At 36.7% G+C, this 20,811-nt stretch overlaps 1 protein-coding gene across 2 annotated transcripts in view; it reads left to right on the forward strand.

Moving 5' to 3' along the window:
* The window catches only part of LOC123550460 (probable leucine--tRNA ligase, mitochondrial), a 61,527-nt gene that overhangs the window by 21,371 nt on the left and 19,345 nt on the right, over positions 1-20,811 (forward strand). For both annotated transcript variants that reach the window (XM_053546050.1, XM_053546049.1), the window contains exons 4-17: positions 664-792; positions 3,289-3,380; positions 3,724-3,784; positions 5,295-5,384; positions 6,402-6,545; positions 10,466-10,579; positions 11,140-11,265; positions 11,429-11,453; positions 11,837-11,947; positions 15,038-15,153; positions 16,048-16,101; positions 16,887-16,997; positions 18,448-18,569; positions 19,992-20,158. In XM_053546050.1, the coding sequence (XP_053402025.1) occupies positions 664-792; positions 3,289-3,380; positions 3,724-3,784; positions 5,295-5,384; positions 6,402-6,545; positions 10,466-10,579; positions 11,140-11,265; positions 11,429-11,453; positions 11,837-11,947; positions 15,038-15,153; positions 16,048-16,101; positions 16,887-16,997; positions 18,448-18,569; positions 19,992-20,158 (1,462 nt within the window). The remainder of the gene's footprint in view (positions 1-663; positions 793-3,288; positions 3,381-3,723; positions 3,785-5,294; positions 5,385-6,401; positions 6,546-10,465; positions 10,580-11,139; positions 11,266-11,428; positions 11,454-11,836; positions 11,948-15,037; positions 15,154-16,047; positions 16,102-16,886; positions 16,998-18,447; positions 18,570-19,991; positions 20,159-20,811) is intronic.

Consider the following 20,811-nt stretch of genomic DNA (forward strand, 5'->3'; position numbering starts at 1 on the left):
AGCGAAGGGTGGAGCTCAATTTAACGGAGTTGGAGAGAACAAAGTTTGACTGTACAATGATAAATCAGATTTGTTGAGTGAACAGCAGAATTTATAACTATGACAGGTTTCAGAACCTACGATGCTGCTTGTGCATGAAATAGGGCGTGGAGGAGCATCTGGTGTATCTGTTCATCATTGAAAGTCACCACCTAATCTCAAGTGTGTCATCATGAATTAAAACCAAACAAAACACATTGTTTTCATATAGTAATTAACAGTTGTAACTTACGGATGTTGCAATTTTAATCTGGATTTCGCTGTTTTTAGCTCATCTGATTTTTTGAAAAAAAAGTGACGAGTTATTGTCATCACTTGATCGGCGTCGGTGTCTGCGTCGGCGTTGCCTGGTTAAGTTTTATGTTTAGATCAGCTTTTCTCCTAAACTATCAAAGCTATTGCTTTAAAGCTTGCAACACTTGTTCACCATCAATAGCTGACTCTGTACAGCAAGAAACATAACTCCATCCTGCTTTTTGCAAGAATAATTACCCCTTTTGGACTTCATGGGTTGGACAATATTTCTATTATACAGAGACAAACAATTAGATGAGCGTCTGCACCTGCAGGGCGGTGCTCTTGTTAAATTTGCCGTAGCAATGAAATTTCTGTAATTGCTTTTAGGGTGAAGGTGAGAAGTTTTACGTCCTTTCAATGTTTCCGTACCCTAGTGGTAAGCTGCACATGGGTCATGTGCGTGTTTACACCATCAGTGATGTTGTGGCCAGGTACCATAGGATGCTTGGACATAAGGTTTGTTGATCTTGCTAATACACATGTTATAATCATGAATTTGCAATATTTTCAGAAATATTTAAATTATATGCAGGTCAGTTTACCTGGATTTCATATCAGTACTTAACAAATAAATGACAATTACCTGCTGGGCAAAAATACCTGTATTTACTTCCATTATAAGATCTTCACAGAGAAAATTTACCTGGTTGTGGAATCGAATTCTCCACTAAACCATGTTTTGCTCTCCCCATTTACTGCAAGATAAGGCATCTGATTATTGAGAATTGAGACATTATTGAGGTGAGCTTGGTTATCAGCCACTATTCCATGCTTACAATGAATCTAATGTATTTCAACAAGGGTTACATGGTATAGGTGTTCATACTACTCCTTTACAGCAGTTAAAGTGGTCGCTTATACCCGATTTTTTGCTTTCAGCAAATAGATGCCTCTGAGGGATAAGAGTATGTTATCCAAAGTTGTAGATATCTATTTCTAAAAGGTCAAGTATGTTAGTGGCAGCAAGGCAAACAGCCATCCAAAAAAAGCATAAGTCCACCATTCAAAATTAACCGAAGTCCGCTATAAAAATTAGCATTTGTCAGCCATTCAACATTAGCATTAGTCCACCATCTAAAATAAGCATAAGTCTGCCATTCATAACTATCATTAGTCTTCCACTCAAAGGTAGCATAAGTCTGCCATTCATAACTATCATTAGTCTTCCACTCAAAGGTAGCGTAAGTCTGCCATTCATAACTATCATTAGTCTTCCACTCAAAGGTAGCATAAGTCTGCCATTCATAACTATCATTAGTCTTCCACTCAAAGGTAGCATAAGTCTGCCATTCATAACTATCATTAGTCTTCCACTCAAAGGTAGCATAAGTCTGCCATTCATAACTATCATTAGTCTTCCACTCAAAGGTAGCATAAGTCTGCCATTCATAACTATCATTAGTCTTCCACTCAAAGGTAGCATAAGTCTGCCATTCATAACTATCATTAGTCTTCCACTCAAAGGTAGCATAAGTCTGCCATTCATAACTATCATTAGTCTTCCACTCAAAGGTAGCATAAGTCTGCCATTCATAACTATCATTAGTCTTCCACTCAAAGGTAGCATAAGTCTGCCATTCATAACTATCATTAGTCTTCCACTCAAAGGTAGCATAAGTCTGCCATTCATAACTATCATTAGTCTTCCACTCAAAGGTAGCATAAGTCTGCCATTCATAACTATCATTAGTCTTCCACTCAAAGGTAGCATAAGTCTGCCATTCATAACTATCATTAGTCTTCCACTCAAAGGTAGCATAAGTCTGCCATTCATAACTATCATTAGTCTTCCACTCAAAGGTAGCATAAGTCTGCCATTCATAACTATCATTAGTCTTCCACTCAAAGGTAGCATAAGTCTGCCATTCATAACTATCATTAGTCTTCCACTCAAAGGTAGCATAAGTCTGCCATTCATAACTGTCATTAGTCTTCCACTCAAAGGTAGCGTAAGTCTGCCATTCATAACTATCATTAGTCTTCCACTCAAAGGTAGCATAAGTCTGCCATTCATAACTATCATTAGTCTTCCACTCAAAGGTAGCATAAGTCTGCCATTCATAACTATCATTAGTCTTCCACTCAAAGGTAGCATAAGTCTGCCATTCATAACTATCATTAGTCTTCCACTCAAAGGTAGCATAAGTCTGCCATTCATAACTATCATTAGTCTTCCACTCAAAGGTAGCATAAGTCTGCCATTCATAACTGTCATTAGTCTTCCACTCAAAGGTAGCATAAGTCTGCCATTCATAACTATCATTAGTCTTCCACTCAAAGGTAGCATAAGTCTGCCATTCATAACTCTCATTAGTCTTCCACTCAAAGGTAGCATAAGTCTGCCATTCATAACTATCATTAGTCTTCCACTCAAAGGTAGCATAAGTCTGCCATTCATAACTATCATTAGTCTTCCACTCAAAGGTAGCATAAGTCTGCCATTCATAACTATCATTAGTCTTCCACTCAAAGGTAGCATAAGTCTGCCATTCATAACTGTCATTAGTCTTCCACTCAAAGGTAGCGTAAGTCTGCCATTCATAACTGTCATTAGTCTTCCACTCAAAGGTAGCATAAGTCTGCCATTCATAACTGTCATTAGTCTTCCACTCAAAGGTAGCATAAGTCTGCCATTCATAACTGTCATTAGTCTTCCACTCAAAGGTAGCATAAGTCTGCCATTCATAACTATCATTAGTCTTCCACTCAAAGGTAGCATAAGTCCAGTAGAAAAATCACCATTAGCCCACCGTGAAAATTACAATTACTCAACCATTCAGAGTTAACCTGATCAACTCTAAAAAATGCATTAGCTATTAGTTCAGCATTTTCACCATTTTAAACTAGTTTTAATCCACCGTTCAACATTAGCATTAGTTCCCCATTTTAAGCTAGTTTAAAAATGTTTATCCCAATATGTAAGTTGATATGTGTGTGATATTTTTGTTGCAGGTGATTCACCCAATGGGTTGGGATGCCTTTGGTTTGCCAGCAGAAAATGCTGCAATAGAGAGAGACTTGCATCCTCGAGACTGGACTTACAGGTAAGTTACAAAACTGTAATTAACAGCCAAGGAATTGGACTTACAGGTAAGTTCCAAAACTAAAATTTACATCCAAGAGACTGGACATGGAAGTTAGTAGCAGAACTTTATAGGAATTAGCACCAGCTTATTGAAGAATGATCGAGATTTTATAGAAACAAGTGGCAAGTTTTCTCAATAATTATCTTTGCTGAGAAATTATCATTCCGGCAGCTCTTGTAAAATTCCTATCAAAGTATTTATAAAGCTCTTGTTAGGAGAAAGGGTAAAATTTTGTGTTAATGAAATTATGTAATTACACCATATGTTTTAAATGTTATATTAGGTAAATTTTTATTTTCAGCAATATCTCCACAATGAAAGAACAGTTGAAGAACCTGTGTTGTGCTTTTGATTGGGAACGGGTAAGGACAAATTTTAACATTCTATTCATTATGCACTTTATAAGATATTCACAGGCTTTTTAGTGCTTTAAGCATGTACTTCAACATAAATTATAATTAGATAGAACTTAACAAAGTGAAAAAGGGCAGATCTTTGTAGGGAAGATATAACTATAACTAGCTGTACCAGTATTCAATAGGGTCATTAAGAACCACTTGCTGTTACATACTTGCATGTTTATAAAATCATCAGGTTTCGTTGTCTAATAATTTTCTTGGCTTTCGTGGTTGCACCAATCCACAAAGTTTAATCCTAAATGAATATATAAAAATCTAACTTCATTATCTAACTTCATTCTATCTTCAAAAGTTAAAATGCATGATTCGTATCCCCACAAAATAGCCATTTTGAACAAAACCTTGAAATTTTATGCCCACAAAATGAAATGATTTTACACTATGTGTTAAATTCGTTGTTTCAGGTAGTTAATGGCATCAAGTAAACACTTTTGTTTTCCTTGATTCACTACATATACATACTATATCTCTTTATGTAATTGACAACTTCCCCATATTTATTAACAGTGTTCACACAAACTTAAGAAGTGCTTAAATTTGATATCTGTTCTTAAAAAGTCCTTAGAAGGAAAGTACTTTAGAGTTATTCCTTAATCTTAAAAATGCTTGAAAAGTCCTGAAATATATAGTGAAAGTCCTTAGAATTAGGGAAGTTTTGAAATTTTTATTAAGGGCCTGAAGAAACGATGAAAAAAGATACTTATAAAGATAATATGTTCAATCTGGTGGCTGTTTTTGTATAGCGGCTAAAATACATTATTCGTATCTGGGTCAAGATAACATTGGGACGGTTGGACTGGTTCTAAGTTTGTGCATTCTTCACTACATGAAGATTGAATTCAGCTTTTTTCAGTCTTTCCTTTATGGTTGTCATATTGTTTGACATTTTGAACAAAAATGACTTATGAAGTTCCCATATTTGAGCAATGTTGACAATAAATTTTGAACTGTGTTATTCACAAAATATGGATATTGTTCGCAAGGTTGCTGTTGGTGACGAAAAATAATTAAACTTTACTACTCTTGGTTGACCTACAACTTTACCTCCAAAACTCTTGTTTTGAAAGATGAGATTTCATGGAAGTAACACACTGCTCATATTAGTATTCATAGAAATATAGAAAAGTTAGTCCTGGAAAATAAGGTCAAGGCCCTTAATAAGTCTTTAAAAAGTCCTGAATTATTTGGTTTGTTTGTCTGCAATGAACTCTGATTAAGGTCTTAAGAAGATATGAGTTATATGTGCTGTTAAAACATTTGTTATCTGTTAGGTTCAAGCTTGGGGACACTTAGGCTGGTAATGTAGAGACATGTATTGTTGCACACTTTGTACTTGGACACTTTACACAAAGTAAAGACTTCTAAAGAATGATTTTGAGACCATTAGAAATACAAGCAAATGGCAATTATCTGCAGCCAGTGCCAACTGTAATTCTGAATATTTATTTCCCAGGAGGTGACGACTTGCGACCCGTCCTACTACAAGTGGACACAGTATATATTTCTGAAGATGTATGAAGCAGGACTAGTTTATCAGAAACAGGTTTGGAAAAGTCTCATTTTGCAGTAGGAGTTGTATAATATTTTTGAATGAATACCCAGTGTGATAAACAGTGCTTGATATTATAGACAGAATCTCATTAATTATGAATGGATCTTAAAGAACTGAGTTGCAGATATTCATCAAAAATGAATGAATCTTTATTCAACCCTTAGCCTGCTGACAGCAAGTGATTCTGCCTTTTGCGACCAGTGCAGACCAAGGTCAGCCTGCACATCTGTGCAGACTGATCATGGTCTGCACTGCGCTATTCAGTTAGTAAATTTTTTGTGAACACCCCTTTGAATAATAAATGGTGCTGCCCAAATTGAATGATGGACCAGTCCATTTTAGAAATTTAGCTGGGTAAAGGTTAATTAAAAAGAAATTATTTTGCTGTGATGGCCTTGTAACAAACATTTAGAATAGACGGTACATAAAGAAAACACAGAATAGACCAATCTTTTGTTCTAAACTGGTGCCCCCCCTCCCCCCCACTCAAATTTTCAAATTTTTCTGGATCCTGGCCCGATTAGTGTCGCAAAAGGTAAGAAAATAAACCTACTATCCCTACTTTTTGTTTACAAAATCTCTACTTTTACCCTACTTTAGAAAAAAAATGCTCCTACTTTTAGCCCTACTTTTTTCTAGTTGACTGCTTGATAGCCTGTTAATTAGACAGGTGTGATAATGTCACCTGAGAACAGATGTACACAGTTGTTTTAATAGATACTTTTGCAGATAACTTATTAATAAAGTGCTTGGGCTGTTTTATATTGTAGATGGTCACATGTTGAAAAAGTAATGAAAAAGTCATTTAATGGAATGTGTTAAAGTAGAACTTTTAAACTGGATTTCCAGGGGTCATTTTGTAGAAAAGATGCTTACAAGTGGTTGCATGTTGATTGTATAGTATTTCTCTCTGTATCTTATTAATTTGTTTTATCTGTAGTATGAGGAATAAACATTACAATAGGAATTGTATTGGCAATAGGAATGAGGTATAGTCTTGTATTTTAGGCCATTGTGAACTGGGATCCAATAGACGAAACAGTATTGGCTGATGAACAGGTGGATGAAGAGGGACACTCGTGGAGATCGGGGGCCAAAGTGGAACAACGTTACCTCAAACAGTGGTATATTAAAACCACTGCGTATGCACAGGTGATATACCTGACTGAAGTTCAGGTCAAAACAGAAATTTAGAATGTGATTTTTGTCAGTACATATAATTATTCGCTCACTTTACATTTTGTATTGTTAGCAATGCTCAGGTGAGTTTTTCTGATCGCTCGATGTCCGGCATCTGTCGTCTGTCTGTTGTCTGTCAACATTTAGCTTGTGTATGCGGTAGAGGCTGTATTTTTCAACTGATCTTCATGAATATTGGTCAGAGTGATTACCTTGATGAAATGTAGGCCGAGTTCGAAAATGGGTCATCTGGGGTAAAAAACTAGGTCACTAGGTCAAATCAAGGAAAAACCTTGTGTATGCGATAGAGGCTGTATTTTGCAATTGATCTTCATGAATATTGGTCAGAATGATTACCTTGATGAAATCTAGGCCGAGTTCGAAAATGGGTCATCTGGGATCAAAAACTAGGTCACTAGGTCAAATCAAGGAAAAACCTTGTGTATGCGATAGAGGCTGTATTTTTCAATTGATCTTCATGAATATTGGCCAGAATAATTACCTTCAAGAAATCTAAGCCGAGATCGAAAATGGGTCATCTGGGGTCAAGAACTAAGTCATTAGGTCAAATCAAGGAAAAACCTTGTGTATGCGATAGAGGCTGTATTTTTCAATTGATCTTCATGAATATTGGTCAGAATGATTACCTTGATGAAATCTAGGCCGAGTTCGAAAATGGGTCATCTGGGGTCAAAAACTAGGTCACTAGTTTAAATCAAGGAAAAACCTTGTGTATGCGATAGAGGCTGTATTTTTCAATTGATCTTCATGAATATTGGCCAGAATAATTACCTTCAAGAAATCTAAGCCGAGATCGAAAATGGGTCATCTGGGGTCAAGAACTAAGTCATTAGGTCAAATCAAGGAAAAACCTTGTGTATGTGATAGAGGCTGTATTTTTCAATTGATCTTCATGAATATTGGTCAGAATGATTACCTTGATGAAATCTAGGCCGAGTTCCAAATTGGGTCATCTGGGGTCAAAAACTAGGTCACTAGGTCAAATCAAGGAAAAGCCTTGTGTATGTGATAGAGGCTGTATTTTTCAATTGATTTTTATGAAATATTGTCAGAATGATTGTCTTGATGAAATCTAGGTCAAGTCTAAATATGGGTCATCTGGGATCAAGAAGTAGGTCACTAGTTCAAATCAAAGAAAACCTTGTGTATGCGATAGAGGCTGTATTTTTAGCTCACCTGTCACAAAGTGACAAGGTGAGCTTTTGTGATCGCGCAGTGTCCGTCGTCCGTCCCTTAGTCCGTCTGTAAACTTTTGCTTGTGACCACTCTAGAGGTCACATTTTTCACGGGGTCTTTATGAAAATTGGTTAGAATGTTCACTTTGATGATATCTAGGTCAAGTTCGAAACTGGGTCACGTGCGGTCAAAAACTAGGTCAGTAGGTCTGAAAATAGAAAAAACCTTGTGACCTCTCTAGAGGCCATATTTTTCATGGGATCTGTATGAAAGTTGGTCTGAATGATGATGATATATAGGTCAAGTTTGAAACTGGGTCAACCACTCTAGAGGTCACATTTTTCACGGGGTCTTTATGAAAATTGGTCAGAATGTTCACCTTGATGATATCTAGGTCAAGTTCAAAACTGGGTCACGTGCCTTCAAAAACTAGGTCAGTAGGTCAAATAATAGAAAAACCTTGTGACCTCTCTAGAGGCCATATTTTTCATGGGATCTGTACAAAAGTTGGTCTGAATGTCCATCTTGATGATACCTAGGTCAAGTTTGAAACTGGGTCAACTGCGATCAAAAACTAGGTAAGTATGTCTAAAAATAGAAAAACCTTGTGACCTCTCTAGAGGCCATACTTTTGAATGGATCTTCATGAAAAATGGTCTGCATGTTCACCTTAATGATAACTAGGTCAAGTTTGAAACTGGGTCACGTGCCATCAATAACTAGGTCAGTAGGTCAAATAACAAAAAAAATAGAGGCCTCTCTAGAGGCCGTATTTTTCATGGGATCTGTATGAAAGTTGACCTGAATGTTCATCTTGGTGATATCTAGGTCAAGTTCAAACTGGCTCAACTGTGGTCAAAAACTAGGTCAGTATGTCTAAAAATAGAAAATATTGTGACCTCTCTAGAGGCCATGCTTTCGAATGGATCTTCATGAAAATTGGTCAGAATGTTCACCTTGGTGATATCTAGGTCAAGTTTGAAACTGGGTTAGTGCCGTCAGTGTCATATAATAAAATACCTTGTGACCTCTCTAGAGGCCATATTTTTCAATGGATCTTCATGAAAATTGGTCAGAATTTTTATCTTGATGATATCTAGGTCAGGTTCAAAACAGGGTCACATGAGCTCAAAAACTAGGACACTATCTCAAATAATAGAAAAAACAACGTCATACTCAGTTCAAAACTGGGTCATGTGGGGACAGGTGAGCGATTCAGGACCATCATGGTCCTCTTGTTTTATTGATCCTTATGAAATTTGATCAGAATGATTGCCTTGATGAAATCTAGGTCAAGTTTGAATATGGGTCATCTGGGATCAAAAACTAGGTCACTAGGTCAAATCAAGGAAAAGCCTTGTGTATGCATGCGATAGAAGCTGTATTTTTCAGTTGATCTTCATGAAATTTGGTCGGAATGATTGCCTTGATAAAATCTAGATCAAGTTCGAATTTGGGCCATCTTGGATAAAAAACTAGGTCACTAGGTCAAATCAAAGAAAAACCTTGTTTATGCGATAGAGGCTGTATTTTTCAATTGACTTCATAAAGTTACGTCAGAATGACTGCCTTGATGAAATCTAGGTCGAGTTTGAATATGGGTCATCTGGGGTCAAAAAGTAGGTCATAGGTCAAATCAAAGAAAAACCTTTATATGCAATAGAGACTGTATTCTTCAATTGATCTTCATGAAATTTGGTCATGATGAATGCCTTGATAAAATCTAGGTCAAGTTTGAATATGGGTCATCTGGGGTCAAAAAACTAGGTCACTAGGTCATATCTAAGAAAATACTTGTTTAAACTCAAGGGACCACATTTTTGGTCCAATCTTAATTCAAATTGGCCAGAATATTTGTTTCCATGAAATCACTAGGTCAAACATGTTTACACTGTTACGGTGTGTTTCTCAGGTGGGCGACCTAGGGCCATGTTGGCCCTCTTGTTTTAATTCTAATGTACTTTTGTATACATCAAGTAGTTAGTGACAGAGGGATTGTGATGACACTATTTTACACTTATTAGGGCTCACACATTTTGGTTCAGATCTGTTTCCATAATCCTGTTTTAGATTTGTGTAGGAGGTCATTATCACTGTTATTTACTGGAAAGTGCACTAAGTTTCAGATTTCTTGTAGAAGTTGATGCTGCTACCCAGGTGTCCAACCTGGGCCAGGAATAATGTTCAGAGGAGTATTTTTGGGTCTTCTTTAACTAGTACAGCTGGAAAACCTCCATATTACTTGAAGTGTGTCAGTGATTTTTAAATTGAGTGCAGGCCTGGAACACAACTGCCTCGGTAGCCTAGTGGTAGAGCGCCTGCTTTGAGTGCAGGAGGTCGTGGGTTCGATCCGTGACCATGTCGTACCAAAAACGTAAAAAATAGTACTGGTAGCTTCCTGGCTTGGCGCTAGACATGAAGAGGATAGTGCTAGGACTGGTCACCTTGGTGTCAGTATAATATGACTGGACAGGATATCGTATCACCTGTCTACGTTGTGATATTCCATTGAGACAGCACTATAAAGGTGGACATTGTGTGCAGTGCTACAACTAGACACGGTCATTTATATGACTGAAAAATTGTTGAAAAAGACATTAAACCCGAACACACACACAGACCTGGAGCAGTTAGTACCCTCGCTTCATGTGTTAGGGTCAAATTTGTCCATATATTACAGTGAATTTACTTTTCAGTCTCTGTTAGATGGATTACACACAGTGAGGTCTGACTTGTGGAAAAATGTTATAAACATGCAGAAAACATGGATAGGGGAATGCACAGGGTGCAGATTAGATTTTGCATTGAAGGTAATTTTCTTGTTTCACTATAAATGAGAATTATACCACTTTATGTCATTAATGTCTGCCCATTTGTCTATCACAAATGATTGTCCGGACAATATCAAGTTGCTGTTAGATTTCAATAAAACTTGAGAGAATGATACAGTATCAAACATTTATGCACCTATTTCATTGTTTTCTGTTGAGCAATGATATAACATTTACATACACAGTTCCATCAGACTTCAAGTGTGTCAGTTAAGATTCAGTCAGATTAAACAGGAACAGTTTTTTGATAGGATAATTTTTGTTCATTCTAATATATGAGCCGTGCCATGAGAAATCAAACATAGTGGCTTTGCGACCAGCATGGATCCAGACCAGCCTGCGCATCCGTGCAGTCTGGTCAGGATTCATACTGTTCGCTTTCAAAGCCTATTGGAATTAGAGAAACTGTTAGCAAACAGCATGGATCCTGACCAGACTGCGCGGATGCGCAGGCTGGTCTGGATCCATGCTGGTCGCAAAGCCACTATGTTGGTTTTCTTATGGCACGGCTCATATACATTTTGATTATTTTGTTACAGTGGGACGGAGAAGATTTTGAGGAACCTATCTCTGTGTTTACAGATATACCAGAGGCTGTGTTTGGTATCTCACACGTGGCTTTATCTACCAGTCACAGATATAACCAAGAAAAATACTACTGTAAGGTAGGGAAATGTTTGTTCATACTTGAATAAATTCCTGTATTTACAGCAATATTCACTTTCTGATTGGCTTGGCCAAGAAGTTTTACAATTTGATTTTATAGTAAAAAATGTTGATAAATCCATATCAGTTGAAGAAAGTGAACGTTATGTTTTACCATTTCAGAAAGTAGAGTCATCAGATGCACAAGGTATGTATGATTTTATTCTCATTTATTTGTGATTTATGTCATGTGGAGGAGAAATTTAACTCATGTTTATTAAAAAGTAATAATTTTTGAAATTCTGTTGATAGTCATTTTACCAACAATCCCAGTTGACATTGAATTACTTGTTCCATTGTATCCTTTGGTTTTAACTGTATTCAGGATGTTAAACTTTTATATACTAGGAAGCCATTGAACTGGTTTGCAGATAGTCATTAGTTGTATCCAGGTTCCAACCATTGTTGAAATAATATCTGTGTGAACATCTAGTGTCTTCCTTCACCATTAAAACCAGAAAGTCACCATTATGAACATGACTTGAATCCTGATGAAATAAATAAAGGCAAAATCCTGTTTTCTGATTGCAGGAGAAATATTGTTGAACATCCAAGCCATACATCCACTGACAGGCGAGACTGTACCAGTGGTTGTCTCGAAAATGTCGGAAGAATCCATGGAGAGCAATGACAGCTTGTTAGGTAAACGTGTTCATATACTTCTTAAAATAAGGATTCTTTAAATAATATGAATGGCAGTTTTCCATTTAGCCCTTGATGTAACAGCTAAATCAAATAAATATTCATACATTTTTTCCCCAGGAACAGATGCATGAAATATTTTCCTCTGCTTCAGTCCAATCAAACTTATTAGCTCACCTGTCACAAAGTGACAAGGTGAGCTTTTGTGATCGCGCGGTGTCCGTCGTCCGTCCGTGCGTCCGTCCGTAAACTTTTGCTTGTGACCACTCTAGAGGTCACATTTTTCATGGGATCTTTATGAAAGTTGGTCAGAATGTTCATCTTGATGATATCTAGGTCAAGTTCGAAACTGGGTCACGTGCCATCAAAAACTAGGTCAGTAGGTCTAAAAATAGAAAATCCTTGTGACCTCTCTAGAGGCCATATATTTCACAAGATCTTCATGAAAATTGGTCAGAATGTTCACCTTGATGATATCTAGGTCAAGTTTGAAACTGGGTCACGTTCCATCAAAAACTAGGTCAGTAGGTCTAAAAATAGAAAAACCTTGTGACCTCTCTAGAGGCCATATATTTCACAAGATCTTCATGAAAATTGGTCAGAATGTTCACCTTGATGATATCTAGGTCAAGTTCGAAAGTGGGTCACGTGCCGTCAAAAACTAGGTCAGTAGGTCAAATATTAGAAAAACCTTGTGACCTCTCTAAAGGCCATATTTTTCATGGGATCTGTATGAAAGTTGGTCAGAATGTTCATCTTGATGATATCTAGGTCAAGTTCGAAACTGGATCACCTGCGGTCAAAAACTAGGTCAGTAGGGCTAAAAATAGAAAAACCTTGTGACCACTCTAGAGGCCATATATTTCATGAGATCTTCATGAAAATTGGTCAGAATGTTCATCTTGATGATATCTAGGTCAAGTTCGAAACTGGGTCACGTGCCATCAAAAACTAGGTCAGTAGGTCAAATAATAGAAAAACCTTGTGACCTCTCTAGAGGCCATATTTTTCATGGGATCTGTATGAAAGTTGGTCAGAATGTTCACCTTGATGATATCTAGGTCAAGTTCGAAAGTGGGTCACGTGCCGTCAAAAACTAGGTCAGTAGGTCAAATAATAGAAAGACCTTATGACCTCTCTAAAGGCCATATTTTTCATGGGATCTTTATGAAAATTGGTCTGAATGTTCATCTTGATGATATCTAGGTCAAGTTCGAAACAGGGTCATGTGCGGTCAAAAACTAGGTCAGTAGGTCTAAAAATAGAAAAACCTTGTGACCTCTCTAGAGGCCATACTTGTGAATGGATCTCCCTAAAAATTGGTCAGAATGTTCATCTTGATGATATCTAGGTCAAGTTTGAAACTGGGTCATGTGCCATAAAAAACTAGGTCAGTAGGTCAAATAATAGAAAAACCTTGTGACCTCTCTAGAGGCCATACTTTTCATGGGATCTGTATGAAAGTTGGTCTGAATATTCATCTTTATGATATGTAGGTCAAATTTGAAACTGGGTCAACTGCTATCAAAAACTAGGTCAGTAGGTCTAAAATTATTAATATCTTTTGACCTCTCTAGAGGCCATATTTTTCAATGGATCTTCATGAAAATTGATCTGAATATTCACCTTGATGATATCTAGGTCAGTTTCAAAACTGGGTCACGTGCGGTCAAAAACTAGGCCAGTAGGTATAAAAATAGAAAAACCTTGTGACCTCTCTAGAGGCCATATTTTTCATGAGATCTTCATGGAAATTAGTGAGAATGTTCACCTTGATGATATCTATATAAAGTTCAAAACAGGGTCACGTACCTTCGAAAACTAGGTCAATAGGTCAAATAATAGAAAAACCTTGTGACCTCTCTAGAGACCATATTTTTCAATGGATCTTCATGAAAATTGGTCAGAATTTTTATCTTGATAATATCTAGGTCAAGTTCAAAACTGGGTCACATGAGCTCAAAAACTAGGTCACTATGTCAAATAATAGAAAAAAGGACGTCATACTCAAAACTGGGTCATGTGGGAAGAGGTGAGCGATTCAGGACCATCATGGTCCTCTTGTTTGTGCCTTCTTGACTGAGTGGTGAAAGTAGCAGGCTTTGAATCACTTACCTCTCACTGCTGTGGGTGTGAAACCTTGCTTGAGGTGAAAAATTCTTCTGTGTGAGGAAGTCATCCTGTGGCTCTTAGCCTGCTGGCGCCAGATGATTCTGCCTTTGCGACCAGTGCAGACCAAGATCAGCCTGCACATCCGTGCAGTCTGATCATGGTCTGCACTGTTCGCTATTCAGTCAGTAAATTTTCAGTGAAAACCCCTTTGAGTAATAAGTGGTACTGTCCAAATTGAAAGATGGACCAGCCCATTATAGAAATATAGCAGGTTAAGGGTTAATGTCAAGATGGTGGTTTTACCAAGATGTGCACCCTGGCTTCTTCCTCCTCCATCAAAAGCTGGAAAGTTATGGTGTCACCTAAATTGTGTCCATGTTTCTTAAAAGTGAACAAAAGCTTTATGCCTGTGAAACTTTGTACATTTAGTGCAAAATGCTTTATTACTTGTACCTCTTAGTCGAATCACTTACTTGTTAATACACAAGGAAGACAGTTATTGAAATATTTTGAATTGAGCAGGAAATATTTACAAAACTGGTTGAAAAGTAACTCTGCTTTTGACTTCATCCTGGAAAGAATTGCAGGTCTTTTTCTGACAAGTTGGACCTTATTACCACTATTCATTTAAAAGCACTGATGCCTCAAACTACCATAGATTCAAATTTTCACAGCCAGTCAAGTTCATGCAGTGGTTTTAAAGTCAGAAATTTTTGTGAATGATTTTTTGCTCTTGTTTGTATTCATAAAAACAGAGACAAAAAAGAGCGTTATCCTAGTTGTTTAACAAGTATAACATACATTGTGAATATTCTACAATGTGAAACAATGCCGAATTCAGATATAGCAAACTTTCATGGTGGCGTTGTGCCATGATAGTAAAGCAAGTTACCAGTTTTTATTTAACAAATAAATTTTTTGAATGTATTTGATAGAAGCAAACAAGGTATTCAAAGAAGTTTATAAATGCATTTTTAGGTATTCCATGTGAATCTGAAACTGACAGAAAAGTGGCAGACATGCATGGTTTCTCATGGAGACAGGTTTTTTCAGGAGCCAGTGATAACCAGGTGTTGGTTAATTCTCATCCAATTGTAAGAAATAGAACTTTGACTTAATTTTGGGCTTCATAAAGAGAAATGGATAATTGTTATTAAGTTTTAAACTTTCTTGGGATATTAGATTCTTTTATGTGGGTGAATAGGTCGAGTTATGAAGGTTGCAGACTTCGAATACCTTGTCCCTCATTGATGTTGTGCCCCATGTAGTTCTGGGACGATCTGTGTATGAAAAGAATTGGAACCACTGCCTTGCCCTTGCATGATTGTAAGAGGCGACTAATAGGGTCTTGACACTTGGTTTTGCTGTAACTCTGATTCCAGCAGGTATGCAAATTTTGATTCCATACCTCATGTTTTTATTTCGATGTAAATGAGATGTGAAACCAAAATTTGTAGTCCTGTTTGGCACCATATAACCTATACTTTGTTGGTGCGCCGTAAAACCCAAATAAATAAATAAATAAATAAATAAATCATTGATGTTGTTTCAAACTTTGCTTGGGGACATAGAATTTTGGTATGAGGAAGCCATCCAGCTGGCTTATGTAAGGTTGATGGTTCTACCCAGGAGCCTGCCCGTGATGAAATACTGCACGATGGGGCACCTGGGGTCTTCCTCAACTATCAAAAGCTGGAATGTCACCATAGGAACTATAATTGTGTTGATGTGACATTAACCGAACAAATTTGTGTGAGTGAAGTTATCCAGGTTACTTGCTGGAAATGGTAAGGTTGGTGGTCTTTCCCAGTTGCCTACCCATGCCTGAAATTATATATTATCCACAGTAGCACCTTGACTTATTAAATGTTGATTTTAATGACAGCCCAACAGCTGATGTATATCATTATTGATTATAAATGTTTATTTGCTTTCAGTGAGAAACATTTCTCTTTTAAGTATCAGTTTGTTTTCTGTTACATTAACAGGTGGATGGATTAAAGAGAAAAGATGCTGCTGAGAAAATTATGTCAACAGCAAGGGTAAGTTAAGTGTTTAGTGATACTCTACCCATGTTTACCCTTACCCGGCTGAATTTCTAAAATGGACTTGTCTGTCTTTCAGTTTTAACTGTTAAAAGGGGTTCTTACTAAAAATAAAAGTGCAGATCATGATCAGATTGCATGGATGTGCAGGCTGATCATGGTCTGCAGTGTTTGCTATTCAGTCAGTAAATTTTCAGTGAACTCCCCTTCGAATAATAAATGGTATTACCCAAATTGAGTGATGAACCAGTCCATTTTAGAAATTTAGCAGGTTAAGGGTTAAAAGCTATGAAATGAGCCAAATTTTTATCAGCATGCATGAATACTGTTTGATGCACCTAATCTGTAACAAGGTTTTTTTTTGAGTTGGGGCTTTATTTTGCAAGATTCAGAGATAAGTTGTTCATCATTCTAAAGGTATCCTAGGGTGGTAAAGGAATCTTTGGCATTTTCAAATATTTTGACGTCAATTTTGTGGCCAATAATTTATTTTTCCCCTATGGAAACTTTACAAAATTTTTACACAGAAATGTTGATTTTATGCAATGATTTCTTTTGCATTAAAAATAAAGTGCCAAAGTTGGTCGAAATGCCCCATCAATTTTTTTTTAGGATAAATTCAAAAGTAATCAAGATATTTAGATAATAAAGAAGTTCCTATTACCACCCTACTTCTTGAGAATCATTTATAATATCAATGGCATTGTCTCGTATAAGAAAAAACTGGATCTGACAGTTGTGTATATAACTGGGATATTAAAATTAAAGATTTGCTTCTACAGGATAAAGGCATAGGAGGTGATCCTATGAGTTCCCACCTCAAGGATTGGTTAATATCACGACAGAGATACTGGGGTACACCGATACCTGTGATACACTGCGATAAATGTAAGGTATGATTGAGCTGTAACAGAAAAATGATTTAAAAGTCATAATTCTGCATTGAGCTATAAATGTTACACATTTGAAACATTTTTTCATTCCTTTTTAGCTCGACTTTCCGAAGAAAAAGTAGAGCTATTGCACTCGCCCCGGTGTCGGCGTCGGTGTGGCCATTGGTTAAAGTTTTTGATAAAGTCAAATATCTCTGTTACTATCAAAACTATTGACTTGAAACTTAAAATAGTTATTTATTATCAAAGTCTTCACTAGGAGAAACAATCCCCATAACTCTGATTTGAATTTTGACAGAATTATGCCCCTTTTTAACCTAGAATTTTTGGTTAAAGTTTTTGATAAAGTCAAATATCTCTGTTACTATCAAAACTATTGACTTGAAACTTAAAATATTTATTTACCATCAAAGTCTACACTAGGAGAAACAATCCCCATAACTCTTGATTTGAATTTTGACAGAATTATGCCTCTTTTTAACTTAGAATTTTTTAAATTTTTTTTGATAAAGTCAAATATCTCTGTTACTATTTAAGCTTTTGACTTGAAACTCAAAATTGTTATATACAATCAAAGTCTGCACCAAGAGACACAATTCCCATAACTCTGGTTTGAATTTTGACAGAATTATGCCCCTTTTTAACTTAGAATTTTTGGTTAAATTTTTTGATATAGTCAAATATCGCTGTTACTATCAAAGCTTTTGACTTGAAACTTAAAATACTTATTTACCATCAAAGTCTACACCAGGAGACGGACAGCTCTTGTTATTTCTTGGTGAAAGATACATGCATTCTGTGTTGGTCTGTATTTGATGATATTGTATAGTTTGGCTACACCTGTAAATCTATATATATAGGTGTTCCTAAGGCTATTCCTGTAACATATTATACAATCTGCTATTATACCCCCAAATACATGAAGGAGTTACATTCGAGCCTTATGTTCATCTGTTGGCCAGTCAGTCTTTCTGTCTGTTTTCTTGGCCCCCTTCATGTCAACGATTTTGTAAAAACAAGCATCCGGAAGAGATGTGCTTGACCCAGGTCATTAGGTTCAAGGTCAATGTCACTTGTAGGTCATGGGTCAATTAGCTTTATTTCACATCCACTTCATATTTTATAAACTTCTGGAAAGTAACATCCATTGTTTACCCCATTGAGACCACATGCAGAGCACGTGACGCAGATTCATATATCCAAGGTCAAGGTCAAACCTTGAGGCACTACATTTTGCCTTCCCTTTTGTGGGTATAAATTACCTGCAGTGATAGCTGTAGCTTTTGTAATGAAATAATTTTGTCAACCCTATAATGCTATAAATTTCACAGCTGTATTATTTTTGAAAGAATATGATTTGTTCAACTCTTAATATTTCTAATAACTGTTTCAGTGCTGTATTTCAGTAGTGTTAAGATGTCTCTATTTTTTTTTTTTAATCTGAATCCAGGCTGTACCAGTACCACTAGAGGATTTACCTGTTGTTTTACCTGATGCAACGAAGCCGAGTGTTGGTAAGGGTCGGTCAGTATTAGAGCAAGATGTACAATGGCTCAATGTAAAATGCCCAAAGTAAGTCTACTTCCACATACTTAGTTATAATATTTTTGTTGGAACAAACATCCTGTTTACTGGTGTTTTACACCTGGATCAGAGGCTACAAAATTAAGTTAGTAGACCAGTCTCAAAGCTCCAGCATCATATAGGTTGATTATGATATATCAAATAATGGCAAGGTTTTAGTTTGAGACTGGTAGCCAAACACACCCTTACCATCAATGCCATTTATTAATTGAAGGGGTGTTTACTGAAAATTTCTGACTGAATAGCGAACAGCATGTCTATGCAGGCTGATCTTGGTCTGATCTGGTCGCCAAGACAGAATCACTTGCCATCAGCAGGCTAAAGGTTAATTAAGCACTATCCTCCTAAGACCTAAAATAGCCTACACACAAGTTCACCTTTAATGATATAATTTTATACATATTGCATATGTGCTTTGGCTGGTTATTATAAAATGTTTTTTTTCTGTATACAGTTGGCAGACCAGTAACAGCCACACATGTCTAAAGTTAAGACACTATATTTAGTGAGCTCAAACTACAACGAAATCCTTCATTCATGCTGGACAAATTTCAGTAATTTTGTGGTTGTTCCAATGCATGAAATTAAATTCCAAATAAACAGCTAAAATTTTCATTCATTACATCTTTGAAAGTTGAAAATTGCCATTCATTGCATCTGCGAAAGTTGAAATTCACAAATCCATATCTCCATCAAATAGTCTGTTTTGCCCAAACCAGAAAATTTCTCGCCCACCAAATGAAATGATTTCACAGTACCTCAAACCTAGCATTGAACAACTGAGATTAACTCAGAAGGAATGTGCAATCTTTATATATGGGAGTGTGATCCTGGGGATGTAGTTGACATTTACTTGCAGAGGACAGATAAATACTGGGTCAAAGGTTATGAAACTGGGTTTAGAAACCAGTCACAAAAGTACAGTTTTATTTATTTATCTCACTGGTTTATTTGGAGCTTAGTTATGAAATGGAGCAGTAATAAGGAATTATTTAGGGACAGATCTCTGAAGTCAGTGTAGTAATCTTGGAACCATTCCAGGACATGTTGAACTGTGGTAAAGTGGTAGAGAGCAGAATGCTGTTACTATTGAGGAAAACAAAATATTAAATCTATATCATACAAGGAAAATGAATTTGTTAACCCTTAGTCTGCTAAATTTCTAAAATGGACTGGTCCATCTTTCAATTTGGACACCTGTTAAAAGGGGTGCTTACCTAAAAAATACTGACTGAATGGTGAACAGTGCAGACCATGATCAGACTGCACGGATGTGCAGGCTGATCTTGGTCTGCACTGGTCGCAAAGGCAGAATCAATTGCCACCAGCAGGCTAAGGGTTAAGAGGGTGATTGGGACATGTTTAAGAATTAAAGTCTTATGTGTATAAGAACATTAATATTTTTCGCAGATGTGGCGGACCAGCAAAGCGGGAGACGGACACTATGGACACATTCGTTGACTCGTCATGGTATTTCCTGCGATATTTGGATCACGCCAATGAGGACGTTCCAGTGTCACGAGAAATGGCAGAGAAAAACATGCCAGTAGATCTATACATCGGAGGCTTAGAACATGGTAATATAGGGGGAAAAAAACATTTATTCATTAGTAAGATGTTATGAATGGATTTTTTTTCTTAAACTAGTTTTTCAACTGCAGTGTTGTTATAAAATGCTTCTTTTAGTCTAGTCAGCATATATTGTTAGCCAAAAAACTGAATTGCTTTATCAAACTTGCCATATTATTTTTAGCTCACCTGAGCACGAAGTGCTCAAAGGTGAGCTTTTGTGATCGCCCTGTGTCTGTCGTCCGTCCGTCCGTCATCAACAATTTGACTGTTAACACTCTAGAGGTCACAATTTTGGCCCAATCTTAATGAAACTAGGTCAGAATGTTACCCTCAATAAAATCTTGGACGAATTCGATATCGGGTCATCTGGGGTCAAAAACTAGGTCACCAGGTTAAATCAGAGGAAAAGCTTGTTAACACTCTAGAGGTCACAATTTTGGCCCAATCTTAATGAAACTTGGTCAAAATGTTACTCTCAATAAAATCTTGGACGAGTTCGATATTGGGTCATCTGTGGTCAAAAACTAGGTTACCAGGTCAAATCAAAAGCTAGTTAACACTCTAGAGGTCACAATTTTGGCCCAGTCTTAATGAAACTTGGTCAGAATGTTACCCGCAATAAAATCTTGGACGAGTTCGATATTGGGTCATCTGGGGT

The sequence above is a fragment of the Mercenaria mercenaria genome, chromosome 6 (genome assembly GCF_021730395.1).
Source record: "Mercenaria mercenaria strain notata chromosome 6, MADL_Memer_1, whole genome shotgun sequence".
Taxonomy (NCBI): domain Eukaryota; kingdom Metazoa; phylum Mollusca; class Bivalvia; order Venerida; family Veneridae; genus Mercenaria; species Mercenaria mercenaria.